This window comes from Lethenteron reissneri, chromosome 42 (assembly GCF_015708825.2).
Source record: "Lethenteron reissneri isolate LAM-NWPU_2019-01 chromosome 42, ASM1570882v1, whole genome shotgun sequence".
Lineage (NCBI taxonomy): Eukaryota > Metazoa > Chordata > Hyperoartia > Petromyzontiformes > Petromyzontidae > Lethenteron > Lethenteron reissneri.
The window spans coordinates 7,881,704-7,899,919 of record NC_083820.1 but is presented as its reverse complement, the minus strand read 5'-3'; the positions used below and the strand labels follow the sequence as shown (position 1 = coordinate 7,899,919).

At 47.7% G+C, this 18,216-nt stretch overlaps 1 protein-coding gene across 1 annotated transcript in view; it reads left to right on the top strand.

Annotated features, from left to right (window-relative positions):
• Positions 1-18,216, top strand: part of LOC133352845 (protein FAM83B-like) — a 37,834-nt gene that overhangs the window by 7,367 nt on the left and 12,251 nt on the right. The window contains exon 2 of the mRNA XM_061568800.1: positions 481-648. Within this exon, the coding sequence (XP_061424784.1) occupies positions 481-648 (168 nt within the window). The remainder of the gene's footprint in view (positions 1-480; positions 649-18,216) is intronic.

The window sequence follows — 18,216 nt, the reverse complement described above, 5'->3', positions numbered from 1 at the left end:
GGTAAAACGCATTTTTTTCGACAAAAATTTAAACACTTTCTGGGGACAAACGCCCGTTGGAAAGCGTTCCGCAAACCACGTGCGTGCATTGTTTGTCCCTCCTTATTAACGTAGGCTGGTGTTCTTCATTGCTAAGGCCTGTGAGCCGTTAGCAGCCCCTCATGGCCTTTAGAGCGGTCCCTGACGTACGGCCCCCGACAATACACAAATGATGAAAACACCGCCCCATCATCATTATCGTCATGTTGTCAAACTCCCAATGGTTTCAAATGTGTGGCGGCTCTCACACCGATGTTTTATCAGCGGAAATGGGTCCCCCCCCCCCTCGAAAAATGAGTGAAGAACACTGACACATGCACACTGTGTCTCTGGGTTGCGTTACAACAGCAACGACGATAATAATAATAATAAACAACTTAAGTTTTCTCCGGCACATTTTGCACGACCCCCTCTTTCGACCCTCCGACCGTCGTGCCGCAGGTCATCGGCGTCGTCATGGATGTCTTCTCGGACGTGGACATCTTCAAGGACCTGCTGGACGCCGCCACCTTCCGGCACGTTCCCGTCTACATTGTGCTCGACGACGTCAACTTCTCCGTCTTCCGGGACATGTGTGACCGCTTCGGCGTCCGCATGGACAAGCTCGAGGTAAACTATGAAACTATAACCGTCGGATAAAGTGCCTTATTGGCTCCACAGACTGATGGTTGTTCAGCAGCATTTGTTCAAGCGAGGAAAGTCACGGATCAGCTTCAGAGAGTCGGGCTTGTTAAACAAATGAACCTTATGGCGGGACCCCGGGGTCCCATAAGCCCCCGGCTCTCGCATAAACTGCGTTGCGATGTCATTTTATGTCTGTTGAAGGCGAACAATACGGCAATCTATTCCTCTCGACGAACTCTACACGATGCGCTAATCAAAGTTTAGTTTCTTCTGCGCATTCGTCCTCGCTGCTGTGCTTGGACGACACGACAACATAATGATCCGCGCCAGGCGGGTTGCGGCGTTTATGTGCGCGGTGGGACTGAGTCGCCAAAAATATTTTAATTAATTACGATTTAGTCTTCCGTTTATTCGGGACGCCGAGGTCCCACCATGAGGTTCAAATGCCACTGGCGTACCCGATGTTCTTGGCAGGAGAAAGGATGGGGCCTTGTTCAAGGCGAATGGCAATAAGCAAAGAGAATAAAATATAAACTAAAACTAGACAATTTTTATTGTACTAGGTAAGGCCCACTGAGTTATATAGCTATTTTTCAGAATCAACCTGGCCACAAATGACGGCTCAACGAAGTGGCTTATCACGTGGAAATGTATAGCCGGTAAATACTCGAAACGCACGTCGATTCTAAATGTGGAGGGAAAAACGGGAGGTGCCGGAGAAAGATCCACGCGATCACGTGGAGAACATGCACACCCCAAATATACAGACGTCAGCGTCGGGATCGAACCCACGACCTCCTGCATGCCAGGCGAGGGAGTTAACATCTCGCAAGGTATGACGGTGGCTCCAGTTGGCACAGACCGCCAAACTTTCGTAATCGGATTCGGGTTTCATTTTTTCGGTGACATTGCTGCTGCTGCTGTGTTGCACACGTAACAAACAAAAAAACCACCCTATGCGTCAACAATGCTGTGGCCTTAAAATGAAAAAAATCTGTAATAGGTGACATTACGATAAACCAGTGGTAGATGTTGGTTCAGGGTAGCTGTCTGATCGTATAATTATCGATTTCTCTACCGATTATCGCTCCATTTACCCAAAATGTAGATAGTTGTGGAAAGAAAGTCTCACCTCCACAATTTCGTTGTCGTTCCCCCGCACCTCCGATTAGCACGGTTGGCTATGTACGGTGCAAAAGAAGTTCAACGTGCATACATACTCACGTGCTGCTGGACGAGAGGCGATGGGGAGGGGACTTGGTGATGCCGTTGGCAACATCAGCGATGCCACGCTGGCCGTGGCCTGGCTTGTAGGAGCTTTCTCGGCTTTGGAAGGAAGAATGTGGGAGTGGCAGCCATGTTTTCAAGGGACTCAAAATTGCACGACCACACTAAAGTAGTTGGTTCACATTTTTTCGCCGATTAATCTTGGACACATTTGCCAAATTGTCCCAGTTCTGGTTCGGGATGACTTTTGTTTCATTTTGTTGACCATTGCAATGGCTTTCACGTGTTCTGTATGTTACCGGCAACGATATGGATCAGAAACGTGAACATTGGACGAAAGAAATGGGACAAAAAAGCTAAACACTGCACAAGGAATTATGTGGAGGTGCATGCTTGGAGAGACAAGAAGAGAAACGCATGCACGAGAGAATATTGTACGCGCGAGTTATAGGCAGCGTATCGACAGCGAGGGAAAGTAAGTGGGCTTTGGCAGGACACGTCACTTGAAAGCGATGATGCCTGGTGGTCGAGACTAACGGCGGATTGGCAGACAAAGGAGGGAACCGCCCTGCTGATGATGGTTCCCCCACGGAGACGGGAGCGACGGATTGTTGCATCGCTGAACCTTGAGGGATGGCGGTAGCTTCGGGAGGCCTTCATCCAGCAGTGGATAGATCGTGGCTGATGGCAATGAATGATGATGATGATGAGCGTGTATCAACGCATGCAATGGCTCGTCAAGGTGCGAGTGGCTTTTGACAACGGGGGGACGAGTTCACTGGGTTTATCCCCTCACTGCAGAATGCAATCGGTCAGCTACCTTTCAAAGTCTTGGCGAGAAGGTGTGGCGTTCTCATTTTCAAATGGCCATTTCTCAACGTTTCCCACTGGCTTTGGTTTCCTCCTCCCCCCCTCCTCCCAGAAAATCAATAGGAACTGGCTGCTTGCATTAATCTCAATAAAACCGCACCAGGGATAAAATAAATTCAGTAAGGTGCCGATGGCCTGCTCAATTACCTGGCGTAAATGATCATAAACAAAATAAATAAGCAGACAACACACCTCCGTTCTATGTGTGTGTGTGTGCGCGTATCTTTGGCCTGGCACAAGCGTCGTGGTAACGTCACCGCCACTTAGTGGCGAATGGCAGTTGTTGGTGTTGTTGCGTATTTTTCCACGTGAAAAGTTAAATAATAATTTTACACATCCCATCGGCCACGCCGTCTTCTGGTCGTGATTTCTTTTCTCCCAGCGGCGTTGTTTTATTACGGGAAAAACCCCTGGACCAGTTTTGCCAATCAATGATTCATCATCAGAGTCGCGGAATTGCTTCTTAAACCAATGCTGATGAACTGCCCGACGTTTATGGGCAAGGACCCCCCCCCCCCTCCTGTTAGATATAGGCCCGAGTTCGATGCAAAACTCTATAATACACAATGCAAAGTAAGCATTAGCGTCGTTGTGGAAAATTTAAAATTTGTCTGCTTATTTTCTTTGCTTGGTATGTTCTCCACAATGATGTTGTGCTATTATGATTATCCCTTTCCAGTGTGTCTTTGGGGCATACCGCGCGTCCTTCGGCACGTTGTCCGACGTTTCGCTCCACGTGCTTGTCGGGAGGAGCATGTTTAAGTTTGTCGACCACTCTTGCTTCCGCGAAAGCTCCCAGAGCACGCGGAGCGAAACGAGACACGGTACGAGCCGAAGTCACCTCGGAGAGCTGCACCGCACAAGTGCAGAAAAACCGGTAGCCGTATTGTCAACATTTTTATTTAATCTTACGTATTTAGTTTAAGAGGGAAGGAAGTAGCACCAAGCTTGAGGAGAGCAATCCGTCCATCTAGCTTCACAGTAAAAAATCTTATCTCGCGCGTGATTTTGTAACTTGGACGAGGAATTTGCGACAGACATTCGGCAGAAAAAAGAAGGCAAACAGGTTTTTAGGGGATTGTTGTATTTTTAATTATTGCAAATAGCGCAGCGTTGAAAGAAGTGAAGCGTTTTTGAACCTGAGAAGATCGTTCCCAAGACGACGCATTTATTGCGCCCCGAGGCATTGTGCCGTTGCTCAAGGCGAAGGGCATTTCAGGGTATTGCTCTCATGACCCACATGCCGTGGGGATGCCTTCATCCAGCAGTGGATTGAAACAACAGAAGTCAGAATCACAATATGTCTTTATGCTGGAGGAATCCGATGAGCTATGAAGCTCGTTTTCAGAGATGTCCATTCGGACGTTACAGCAACAAACAGTACACAAACACGACAGGAGTGAAAAGTATAGAAAAGGTAAACGAATCACTTAAAAATATACAAATAAAACTAAACTATGAAAAAATTAGAACGGGGTTTACCTTTTCTGGCAAGATGTTCAAACACCAAATGAACATCTTAACACATGCTCTTTGGTTCTTTCGGTAAAATCACGAGGTTAGAAAAAAAATAAAACAAATGTGATTTGTTTTATTTTATTTTATTTCTAACTACGTGACTTTACCGAAAGAACCAAAGAGTATGGATTCCTGCAGTCAAATCAAGATCTTAACACCTGTTTTATTGGCAAAAAAGGGTAAAACCCTATTATAATGTTTTCATATTTTGATACTGGCAAAAAGCTCCCATGTAGGGGCTATGATGATATTGTCTCTCTTCTGAAGCAATTTATAAAAGTGGGAGTTTGGGAGGCCATGCTGGGATTGTAAATTAAACCATTAAAACATTTTTTTTCATCTTACCAGCTAAAGCCCACTGAGCTATGCGTGTGTCCTCCCAATGTGGGATGCTGCCGAGGTGTAATGGTCAGCACGCCAGGTGAAACAATGGGGCAAGTAAAATTTCTATTTAAAGCTTTCGTGACTGCAGGGATTCATCTTCTTGGTTCTTTCGGTTCTTTGGAATCTGAAAACGTAGAATTGAAATAATAAAATAATAAAAATAAAACATAATAAAATTATTCTCACGACGTTTCGGCCACAACGCAAGCAGCCGTCCTCAGGTGAAGAGCAGGTCTGTCGAGACGACAGAGTCATTCAGAGTCATTCAGACTCGTCTCGACAGACCTGTTCTTCACCTGAGGACGGCTGCTTACATTGTGGCCGAAACGTCGTGAGAAATATTTTATTATGTTTTATTTTTATTCTTTTATTATTTCCATTCTACGTGACTTTTCCGAAAAAACCAAGAAAATGGGGCAAGTTTCTTAAATCCCCCCCCCCCTCCCCACCGCCTCAGTTCACCCAGCAGGAGAATTCGGTCCACTGCAGCTATCAAACACACAGGTAATCCCGTGTGGAGGGTTAAAGTGTGGGTACTCCCCACCTCTTACAACATCTCTGACCAGTGTGGAAGAGTAGGCCAAAACAACCCTCTAGAGGGAGCTCTCTTGAGCTCTCTTCAATTGAGGCCCTTCCACCAGCAGCATCACGAGCAAGCGATTGCAGGGCTGCACCTTTATCTTTTCACGACGAGCGTATTCGCCGTCGCGCACTTCAGATGCCGTGCGTACAGCGGTGCAAAACAAGCTGTTTGAGTGCAGCTTCTGAGTCTCGAGTTTCTGCAGGACATTACGAGCGGTAGCTTCGATATTACAGTCACCGACGCCGGGAAATTGTTTCGTAAATTAAGGGTCAGCTCGCCGCACTGCAGCTTATTACCGGGCCGTGCCGAGTGGTTTCCTTACAGCTGCGTGTGGTGCGTTTTCGTGCTCGAGTGCATTCTCTCGTAAAACATTGGGGCGGTGGTGGGATGTCAACTCCCTCGCCGGGTATGCAGGAGGTCGTGGGTTCGACCGTCCACATTGAGAAACACGCGTTTCGAGTCTTTGGCCGCTGTACATTTCCACGTGATGAGCCGCTTTGCTGGGATATCACATGTGATGGCCAGGATGCTTCTGAAGAAGAGCTACGTAGAGCTCAGTGGGCCTTACCTGGTAAATTAAAAAAAAACTGTTTAGTTTGTTTACATTCCTTTACATAAGCTTTCACGTGTTGAACGGTTTTCTTTCTGTCCGGCGTTCTCGAACAGACACCGGCCCGTTGTAGCGTCACGCACGTCAGTCGCGCACACTTAGAACTTTTACATGACTCGACACGACTCGACACGCCTGCGGACGCCTACGACGATTGTGCGCACCGCGACCGGGTGATAGCGCGTTCCCTGCCCGGGTGATAGCGCGTTCCCCGCCACGTTTCAAGAGGTTCGTAGGTCGCCTGCCGGTCGCCCCCCCGGCCGCCCTGGTTAATGTGACGGGCGTATTAACCGTCTTGCCTTCACGGTGGACGTCACAGACTCCCCCCCCCCTTGTGATGGTATTCGAAAAAAAAATCGGTGTGGCCCGCGAGTGCCGGAGTCGCAGCCCTAAAGTTTGCCGAAGCGTGAAAATCTCTCGCAAGTTTACCTCTCTTGGCAAACTTGGTCCCCCCCCCCCTCCTGTGAAACTTCTGCGCACTTTGCTCGCCTGTGAGATTTAAAAAAAAGTCCGTCGTGACAGCCTTTGTCGTCACAGCCTTTGCGCAAAAAGGACGGCACGAATACTCGGTGAACTCACGATTACATTGGAGTCACCAGCCACTCCCCACCACCCCTACCGCCACATGCCGTGATTTTCATCGAATATTGCTGGAGACACATTTGCTCGTTGGACGGCGCAGAACCAATGTGTCTTCGTGCCGGCAGTGCCACGATTTCGGACGCACATTTGAGACACTTTAAAGAATCTGGGTTGTTATTATTAAGCGTTAAACAGGCAAGGGGGTGGCCCTACATTTCGGAAGGGTGCCTCCACGCCCTGGCAACCCTTGGATCAACGTGGACATTATTCGACAGAGTAAGCTCCTAAATAGCGACACAACATTACACTGACGTTTCATTCGTAGCCCCCCTTATAGACAGACGGATGGACGGTCGGACGGACAGAGCGAATGCATGAGCACCTTTTCAACTCTTTGGTTCTTTCGGTAAAGTCACGTATAAAGAGAAAATAATAAATGAAATACTAGCATACGACGTTTCGATTGCAACACAAGCAATCATCATCAGGTATAAAATGTGCATTCTCAGGAAGAACGTAATCAACCAGATAGGGTGTTGACAGTTATGTTATCCGACTCTCTGTTGTATTACATTACATTTCTAAGTACACTAGATTTGTGTTTCTATTTCATTTTTACCTGATGATGATTGCTTGTGTTGCAATCGAAACGTCGTACACCTTTTCAATCTTTGTCGGGAAAAAGGCGTGAACACGGCAGCGGTGGCCCAAATACATTTTGGAAGGGCTCCCGTGCACATCGGGCGCAATGTAAGAATGTTAAAGACGGCAGTCATCATCTGGTTACGGGAGGGAGTGGGGGGCAGAGAGAGGCGGTAGGATGGGAGGAGACCAAGGAAAATAAACGAACTCCCCACTAGGGCTGAACGATTTGGGGAAAATATCTAATTGCGATTTTTCTGACAGATATTGCGATTTGATTTGCGATTACATTTTTTTAAGTCAAGCTTCAGTTCAATATTCACTGTGTAATAGATTTTTAAAAAAGACATGTGATGGAGCGTTACCACATGATACCATCAAAATATGAACTGCTCTATAAATTCGAATGCAAGGATGAGAACTTAAAATATATTAATTGCTTCCAACATTTATTTCTAAAAATGTTTTGATTGAAATAGAACAATCAAACATAGAACAATTGTTAAGTTAAATAAAGTTATAACAATAAAAAATAAAATAATTCCAATAAGAAAGTAAGAGGACTTTTCAAATCGCAAAAAATCGCAGCCTTTGCGATCTGCTAATCGCATTGTTTCAAATTGCGATTTCGACTTGAAATCGATTAGTCGTTCAGCTGCCTGTGCAACAACCTCACATGGTATCTTCACGCACGACCGTGTCATTAGTTTATTGAAGGGGGGGGGGGGGCATTTAAGAAGATTGGGTTTTCTTTTCCGTGCCAAAGCCTTGGCTAACTCTGTACGATTACATGTATTACTCATGCTGGCGCTGCTACACAGAGCACACCTGATTACCACATCCTCTGCCACTTGATTACCACAACCTCTGCCCGGCCAAAGTTGGAACAACGCTGTCATACATCACCTGGTCTCTGTAGCACACAGTTCCGCTCGACCTCACGGCACTGAACACAATTCAAACCTAAAGCAGTCGTAGTGATTGATGGCCCACTCCAGTCACTCGCTCACCGGGTGGTCAGCCGCCTCCTTATCACTCGCCTATCGCTACCGCCATCGTTAGCGTCACTCAATTGAGTCCTCCACTCAATTAAGGGCTACCAGACCGACAACAAAGACAAAGATTTCTCCACTTCCCCCGTATAGCCTTAACAGACGGTTGTGGCAAGTGCTGTTAGTGAGCACTTATGAATGTCGGCACGGTACACGAGTGGGTGTGTGGCCAGCACCACGCCCGGCCGCTTTTGTCTCGCTAGTGACGATGTTTGCACACCGCACCAGGTACTCATTTGAGGCTGAGTCTACCTAGGGGATGCCCGGGACCGGTTCAGATAATCGTCACTGGTGTTGGCCTTGAGCGGGAATCGAATCCGGGTCGCCGGATTGATAGCGCAGCGCGCTAACCACTACACTACCGTTCCCCACTGACATCACACCCACTCACTCAGTCACCCACTCAGTCACCCACCCACTCAGTCACCCACCCACTCACTCATCCACTCACCCACTCACTCACCCACCCACTCACTCACCCACCCACTCTCCCACTCACCCACCCACACGCTAACCCATCCACTCACCCACCCACTCACTCACCCACTCACTCACTCACCCACTCACTCACCCACTCACTCACCCACTTACTCACTCACCCACTTACTCACTCACTCTCCCACTCACACACCAGACTGTTTCATCTCATCCCCAACAACTGCAGGCCAAAACCCTTCTGTGTCCGCATCTGTCCCTCGCACTACTCCACTTGGTAAAATTCCCTCCCATCTTCTCTTTGACAAAGCTCCTCCAATAATAATAACCACCTCGCTCAATTTCAAGAGACTGACGGTGCTGTTTGTTGCTGGCCCGCTGAACCTGTTTATTTGCCTCTGGACTTGCGCTCAGCAATTGAGTTAAACAAATCAAGTACTGTATAAGGATATGTTTTACCCTTTCTGGCAATACAACAGGTGTTAAGATATTCTTAGGTTTTTCGGTAAAGTCACGTAGGTAAAAAATTTAAATTAATAAAAGTACTTGATACAGCTGTCGTGGCTGTGACGGTTCCACCTGAAGACGGAGGCTTGTGTTGCTTCCGAAACGTCGTGATTTTTTATTTTTTTGTTTTATTTAACTTTTATTAATTTACATTTTTTACCTACGTGACTTCACCGAAAAACCTAAGAATATGAATCCTTGCAGTCACGAAAGCTTCAAATCTAGGTGTTAAGATGTTCAAATACCAAACAGAAACCTTTTGCAAGGAATCATGTCTGCATTAACCACACATAGTTGTGGTGAACTTGCAAACAAAAACACGCCCTGGTATAATATACGCAAGGTCCTTGAAACTGATTGGTCGACACCAGAGACGGCAGCCTTCTTTAGGGTTAATGCAGACACGATTCAATTTTGACTTAAAACTTTCGTGACTGCAGGAATTTATATAAGTCACCGAAAGAACCAAAGATTACAGATGTGATTCCTTTCAAAAAGGTTTCTGTTTGGTGTTAGAACATCTTAACACCTGTTTTTATTGCCGCGAAGGGTAAAAGCTATTCTTATAATTTGATACTGGCAGGAAAGGTCCCATGTTAAATTAATAAATTTTGACATTTCAGCGGTCATAATGCCAGCGTGTTGCCACCTCTACAGGGGACTCTTATCATATCTTGCCCATCCCATCCCAACGAAACACGGGCCGACGTGTCTCTTGCAGATGAGACTGACCCTAACCCCTCTCTCCAGAGTTCTCACCACGCTAGAACAAGACAAACACAAAGACACAACTGTGACACGGGTTTATTCCAGCAGCAGCATCAGCGTCAGCATCATCAGTGGTGAGCCAAGATCTGTCCACTGCTGGCTGCAGATACCCCCACCCAAAGCCATCACCATCTCTCAACAATCCACGTAACTCGCGCACGCAGATCCGATAAATTCACCACATCTCTCGGTGCTGACGTCCTCAAAAGGGCTTGTGCATCCATCATTTGGCTTCAGAGTCAATCAGTACTCTCGGACCCGTCAAGGCAGCCCAGACCTCCTCCACTGCCACGTGTTATGTTGGTATTGTAAATGCTCGGCTCGTACGTAAACATACACACCGCCTCTCGTGGGTACTTTACAGCATTTTAAACACTGCTGCGATGTTTATCACCCAACGATTAAGCATTATTATGGGTTCGTTGCTAGGCGCGGTTGCTTGAAGGCATTGCAAACACGGTGAGGTACAGTGGCCGGGCGTGGTGCTGGCTGGCCACCCCCTCGTCTTCATAGGTGCCGCTCGCGAACAGCACTTGCCCCAACAGCCTGGTGCAGGCTACACGGGGGACCTTTGTCTTTGTCAATATGCGGAAGTGTTGCAACCCTTTCAGGCGCATAGTAGCTGCACGTGTAGTAGCTACTACACGTGTAGTAGCTACATATGTAGTAGCTACGGGCCCCGCACTTTCAAGGACCCCGCGCTAAATGCTTTAAAGCTATCAAATCCGGTTCAGTGATTCTGCACTTGCTCTATTACTATAGTACTATACCGCCTTCAACTTTTATGAACGACTGGGTGTTTACGGTTAGCGATTTGTCGTATTATCTGGCTGTGTAGCAAATGCAAAAATACAATTACTTACTACGCAAGTAAAAAAAATATGTTTTACTATTTACGTGTTTTATTTATTTATGGCCCCTTTACAACATATGCTACAGGCCCCACCCCAGCTTAATCCGGCACTGACAGCAAGAACGATGGTGGCTGGTCAAAGTGTGGTGGCCTTGCCCGCTGATAAGATTCCGGTCACTTAGGGGTTGTTCAACAATTCTCACGGTGAACTTGTCACGCGTCTCTCATTCAAGACTCCCAATGATTTCATTTTTTTTAAATTAAAGCCACTCTGGTGAATGTAGCGGCATCTAGTGGCTTGCACGCGATCACGGTACTCTAACACACGCCGGTCAAAACGAAACGTCGATTCTAGTTGCACGCGGCTCGATTCATGTATCGTCAGCCTGTAAGAATCGATAGTCATCGATCTGCTGACAAACGTAAAGATAAAAGGGGTAAAGGGGCAGTCCCTGCCATGTCTTGCTTACGCCACTGCCGGCGAAAGGACCTCCACCTAGAAGGAGTTCCCCTCTAAGAGGGTGTTTCGCCTACTCTTCCACGCTGCTCATACTTTACGCCACCACACGCGTAATTTCCGGCCGACTAAACAGTGGAGTACACATTTATAGTGAGCGCTACGGTGTCGAGATGTTAACTACGTCGCCTGGTATGCAGGAGGTAGTGGGTTCGATCCCTCTACCGTGATTCCTGTATATTTGGAGTTTGCACTTCTCTCTCCCAGTGGTCATGGAAATTTTTCTCCGGGTCCTCCGGTTTTTTTCCCATCCACATTTAGAATCAACATGTGCGTAAGAGTATTTTGGCTGCTGTACATGTCCACGTGATAAGCCACTTCATTGATATATAATTCGTGGCCAGGTCGCTTCTAAAATAAAGCTATAGAGCTCAGTGTGCCTTACCTGGTATAAATAAAATAAAAATATTGGCGGGTAGACACATGCTTGGGGGGGGAGGGGTGTGGATTTAAAACAATTTCGTCATCGTTTTCAACTGCTGTGCCCGGGAGATGGAATCGAACTGGCAACCTCCGACTTGCAGGTCTCATGCGCCGAACCCTGACAACCCTACGGCGGCTACCAAATGTAAATAAACGTAATTGTCAAAATCAAAACCTTCCACGCCCAGCTGCGACCACCCTCGAGGGAGCGACGGCTCGATAAGTTGTCCGCCCTCGGCCTTCCACTCAGCAATTGGGAAGCTCTGCACCTCGCCTTACAACCGCAGCACTTTACAACGTCGCATATCCGAACGTCGCATATCCGAATGTCGCATATCCGCCCTGACCGATCAACCGCCCGCGGTATTTGTGCGCGGTGAAAACCCCGTCGTTGTCGCTAGATGTTCGCAAAATCCGACCTCGCACAAATGTATTTGGCGATGCCGTAGTTGCTGCTACGCCGGCAGCGGTGCACAACCACAACGAGCGAACAAACTCAGCGTCGTGCTCAGATTTTAAATGTTGTGGCTTGGCTCTCCAACACACCGGGTGTTGCTGTACTAGTGACGAATTGGCACGTGCTGTTTACGTGACAACCCTTACTAGTTGGTTGTGTCTGGTCGTGGCGGGTTTAACGACACATTTAAATATTTACGCGATCTAACCCAAAAAAAACTCTTATGATATTGGTCGCGAAAATCTCCTACTACGTGTTAAACTTAACGCATTCACAAATAACCACCCTGGCCTTAAATAAAATAAAAATATAAAACAGGCGATGCTTCGGGCAATGGCCCTTTTTCATAGTGCATAATTTCTTAGTTGTCCTTCACCCCGCACCTCCGACTAGCACGGTTGGCTACATACGGCACGAAAGAAGTTCAACAGACAAGGCACATTGCCCGATACGTCGCCTTTTACATAGATACCATTTTTTATTCTTAATCTTGCCCATGTGTGGCTACCTCTAACACGTGTTACCCCCCGTCTAAAGCAGTTTTGCACTTTACTTTTTGTCCAATAACATTTCCACACAATGGCATAATTGTCATTTGTTTAAACAGATGTTCACATATCAGCCCCTTTTTACGTATCCGTCATATACCTCATGAGCACCATCTGTGTGACATTGTGCCCTAACTCCCCAGATTTGCCCTGTGCGATTTGTAACAAACATAAAAACGCCTTTTAATTGCCCGGATGATCAATTGCGTCAGAGGCAGGTACGTACGGGTTTACAGGCCCAGCCTGCAAGTGAGTAATTGGGGGGCTTCTGCCAATGGGTTAGTCACCTATCTCAGTCATAGCCCCAACGCCTGTGACTTTTGCGCAAAGCAGTGGCAACCAGCGCTCTCTAGAATGGGGGCTTCTATTAATCTCAGTGTTTGGGATGCGACGGATAAACTTCGCCGAATCGCATCTCGGCGTGCGTCTCTAAATAGTATTCATCATCACAGTCAGCATCATCGTCAGCAGCCATAATCTATCCACCGCTGGATGAATTACTGCCAAAGCCACTGGATGCTCTCAGAGCCCTGCGATGCGACAATGATTCCACAGAGCACAGACGCACGAGCTGATTTCATCGCAACATCCTCTCATCCTGTCAGCCCTAGGCTCACTTTCTTTTCCCAACAGTCAATGCCATGTCTCCAACTTTCACGTGTTCTCCAATCCACGTGTTCCTCGTGTCTCCACGTGTTCCTCGTGTCTCCACGTGTTCCTCGTGTCTCCACGTGTTCCTCGTGTCTCCACGTGTTCCTCGTGTCTCCCCGTGTTCCTCGTGTCTCCACGTGTTCCTCGTGTCTCCCTGTGTTCTTCGTGTCTCCACGTGTTCCTCGTGTCTCCACGTGTTCCTCGTGTCTCCACGTGTTCCTCGTGTCTCCCCGTATTCCTCGTGTCTCCACGTGTTCCTCGTGTCTCCACGTGTTCCTCGTGTCTCCCCGTGTTCCTCGTGTCTCCACGTGTTCCTCGTGTCTCCCCGTGTTCCTCGTGTCTCCACGTGTTCCTCGTGTCTCCCTGTGTTCTTCGTGTCTCCACGTGTTCCTCGTGTCTCCACGTGTTCCTCGTGTCTCCACGTGTTCCTCGTGTCTCCCCGTATTCCTCGTGTCTCCACGTGTTCCTCGTGTCTCCCCGTGTTCCTCGTGTCTCCACGTGTTCCTCGTGTCTCCCCGTACAAATCCAAGCCATGTAATCTCCATTCTTCTTTGGACACGTTTTAGCTTTTGTCACATTTCCCTTTCACGACCAATATTATTCATAATCAAAGTTTTGGGTTTAGATCGCGTTATTTATAAATGTGCCGTAACCCTCCAACCACCCGACACGGCCAATCAGCAAAAAAAGTGTCACGTTGATAAAAGACAAATAGTTCACTGCTTTAGCCCACCGGTGTGTTGAAGCGTGAAACCACAACATTTGAGTACGACGTTTCGCTGGTAATTGCATCCAGCATCATCGGGCAATTTGCCAGAATGGTGAGGCTCTGCTCTTGCTCCCGGTCTTAAATAGAGCAGCAGCAGCAGCAGGGTGACATCATCATTTAACTCATCAGGTGCAACGATTTGAGGCAGAGGGGGGTTATTGTTGATTATGAATCTCTTGTTTCTGATCGATATACAAATATCACAGCAGGTGATATACATAGATATGGCAATCTAAATTAAATTGTAGGCAATGCAGTCGTTAAACAGATTTCCAATGGTCCCTCCACGCAACAATGAAATGTTATTTAGTCCACGGCCTGTTCTCCGTCTGGACGTACAATGTTATAAAGCGGCACGCATTTCAGCAGGCCAAATCCCGGGCCTCGTCAGACAAATTCTGTTGGGATGCCAGATGTTCTCGGCATGAGCACTCCCTCAATGCAAATATTTAATATAAAATAAAAACCCCATGCACTCTTGTGTGGAGCATTTTCGGCAATAAAACAAAGACTTACTTTCATCTGTCCACGTAAATACATTATGCATTCTTAGGCTACATTGTAAATAAACACCGGACACACTTGCACACGAAACATACAAGGTATACAATGCGTATAGAGCATGTACAGGCATCGCTGTTTGTAATTACACTACTGGATTGAATCCTACTTCACCGTGCTGGTCAATTGCCATGTTGTGAAGCCTCGGAGCATAGATGTCGGAGCACAGTACAGTACAACAATGGACTTTGCCGCACTGCCCACTGCTGCCGAGCACATAGCGCCACAACCTATAGCAACCCGTTGTGCATGGCTGTTGCCCATCTAAGCAATTACCCAAGGCTCAAACGTCGCTTAGCTTCCGAGATCTGAGAAACACCCGGTGCATTTCGAATGGTCTGCTCATGGGTGCATACAGCAGTGTAATTATACGCGTATAATATTTTTGTGTGTTTACGCCGGTATTCCACACATCCCTTAAGACATCCCTCCCTCGTGAGAGTTTCGTGCTCATGGCCGTTGCGCACCGAACGATGAAATGAAAAGAAAAAATAAGCCAATGGAACGTGCGGAATTTGGCCTTTTGGGTCAACTCCGTAGCCGAAACAAGGGGGACGCGCACCCCCATCCCCGGCGACTGACAACAGAAAGTTCAACAAAAGGAAGGCTTTGGGGCTCCTCTCTCTCGAGAGTAGAGGGCACAATGCGAGCGCGGTGCTGTGCTGTAACCAGGGTTTCCGCAGCACCGTTTGTTCGCGATACGACACCAATTTTCACGGGCGGGTCTATCATCGCGGTTATCAGCCTTCCCGTAATTTCGAAGTTGCGTTCAGAAGTGTTACCGTCTTGTGCTTCGTTGAAGCTTCCGGTACGAATAAAGACGGGCGAAATCGTCTTTGACTGCGGTTCGCTCAAACCGTAATTAGCCTGCCAAGTCGTACTTGCATAATCAAAACTTTGCAAACAGTCATGCTTATCACACTCACGCGGTGAGTAACATGATGTGTATGTACATAATTAAATCAACTGAAAATGACGAGGTCATACAATTGCCATGAAATAAATGACTCCGGAAAACATTTTGCAATGCACTAATTTCACGGGTAAAAGCTATATTTTTTGAAACTATAATTATTGTACACGTGTTAGTTCATAAACATTTTTTCAGGCAATTATATGCTTTAAAGATATTCCATTATATTTTGCAACGCAGACGGATATGATTGTTGGGGACCCTACATGGGACATAATAGTAGCATCAGTAATTGTCAATCCACTGCTGGATGAAGGCCACCTCCAAACTATCTCCATGGAATTTTTCTCCGGGTCCTCTGGGTTTTCCCTCCACATTTCGAAACATGCATTTAGGGCATTTGGCTGCTATACATTTCCACGTGACGACAAGCCACTTTGTTGAGCTATCATTTGTGAGAGACAGGTTGCTTCAGAAGAATAACTTTATAGCACAGTGGGCCTTACCTGGTAAAATAAAAATCTCCCACAACCCTAAAAGTAATAATCCACTAAGCCCCTACATACGAGCTGATTTCATTGCTCCAATCTCCTTATCCGAGAGGGGACATCCGCAGAGGAGATGGATCGACGAAATCATCTCGGCTTATAACATCGCAGCATCATGAGAGATGGCGACAGCATGGGGGGGGCAAGTGAATCGATCGCAACTGATGATAATGATTATGATGATGATGATGACTGCAGTATCGTCACATCGCAGCGAACACTCCTACCGGAACGCACTCGCTTCCTCTGCGCTCAGCCACGGCGCGGCACGCATGGCTTGCATCCGGCAAGACTCTCACAAAAGGCGGCTGTCAGCAAACACGACGCATGTCATTAGAATGCCGCGCACATCCAAACGGCGAAGCGATTGTGGTCGGACCCAGCGTGGCTGGCACGCACAACAGTGGCCACATTATCGGGAGTTTGGCTTTTCCAAGTGCTACGGGATATAGCCTCGACTCGCGTTGCTACCTTGGTGAACAACACGAACTCGTTTAACTGTATAAAGTTTGTGTTGTTGTTAGTTCTTTTTTGTTTGTTATTTCATCGGTACTGGCTCGGCAGCAGAGCGAGTGTACTCTCAAGCGGAAGATTCAGAAGATTGAGAGTGCAAAAACTTGGTTTGGAGGGTTGACTAAGCTCATCATCATCCATCCGGGATCGATAAAAGGAGCACCACTTTTTGGGGAAGCCAACGGTGGATAGACATGCCTCGGCACAATGAAGGAATGTGGGATTTCCAACGTTGGCTCATGGACGCATACAGAAGATGGGCACTTGCCTCAATGCTCACTTGAGAACAACAACAAAAACATCGCCGGCTTTTCTTTTCGTTCGCTGAAAACAGGCCCCAAAAGCACAAAAATAACAAAAAAGGCCCAGAATGCCAAGTGGCCTGGCACACGCGACACTCAAGTGTTGCTATGCTCTGGGTAGGAAGTGTGTACTCCACAGTAGAATGCCCGAACAATAATAATAATACTATTGTGCTGTTTTGCTACCCAGGAAAGTCTGAGTCTCAATTAAACATAGAAACATGTTTAGGAGGGTCCCATGGCACGGTGGTTGTTTTGGGCAATTCTGTGAATGACAATTTGGCTTCACTTGGGAGGAAACGGGAGAACCCCGAGATAATCCACCACACGCAAACGGGGGGATAACGCTCGCAGCGTCTCAACAAAAAGATTCCAGAATCAATTACTCTGCCTTGCACTGCCGTCTCTAGGCGACCTTTTGGCCCAATCCTACAACCAAATGGTATTATCAAGGAGTCTCCCGCCTAAGTAAATGGTTTCGAACAGTCACAAACTCACTGACAGAACCAACGTGGAGAGAACTGATTATGTGTCCAAATCATCCGTTTAAATGTCACAGTGGTTTTCCCTACGCAAACAAGTGTCGGACGGCACACATCTCCCGTTCACAGCCCTGAGCCAGCGGTGGAAGTTCCACATTGCTGTGGCGGGGGCAGGTCTACCCACTGGAGAACCCACTGCTCACTTCCCACAAAGTGGCACGAATTTGATCAACCTCTGCTGAGAGATTAAGAGCTCGGCCGACCACCGGCGGAGATTTAAACTCGCAACTTTCCGATTGCCTGACGCCGACGAATCTTGTATACTAAGCAGGGTTGAGAGCCTGGCCAGTCCTTGGTCAGGTGACCGCCGAGACTTGAGGGGCGTTGTAAAGGGGGTGGGGGTGGGGGCTGCGAGGTGGCCCGGAGATCAGAGGTCGCAACCGGGTAACCGATACCCGTACCCTACCCGATACCCGTACCCTACCCGATATCCGGCTACACGTACCTGGCCGGGTACGGGTACCCGTTTGCGAGCCTGGAACGGCTGGGTACGGGTAGACCGTGAGTCACCGGTGAGTAACCGTTTGTCACTCATTTCCCAACGTCTTGTCTCTTCTCACAATTCAAGTTCCTAGAATCAACCCACGCGCCTGCAACATGGCTTCATCCCAGAGGTCGCAATCAGGTACCCGATACCCGTACCCTACCCGTTTGCGACCCTGGTGCGGCCGGGTACGGGTAAGGAATCAGAACCCGTTTGCGACCTCTGCCGGAGATGGCGGTCGTGAGCGCCACCCGCTCAGACGTGTGGTGGGTATTTCCGTGGGCACTGCGGGTT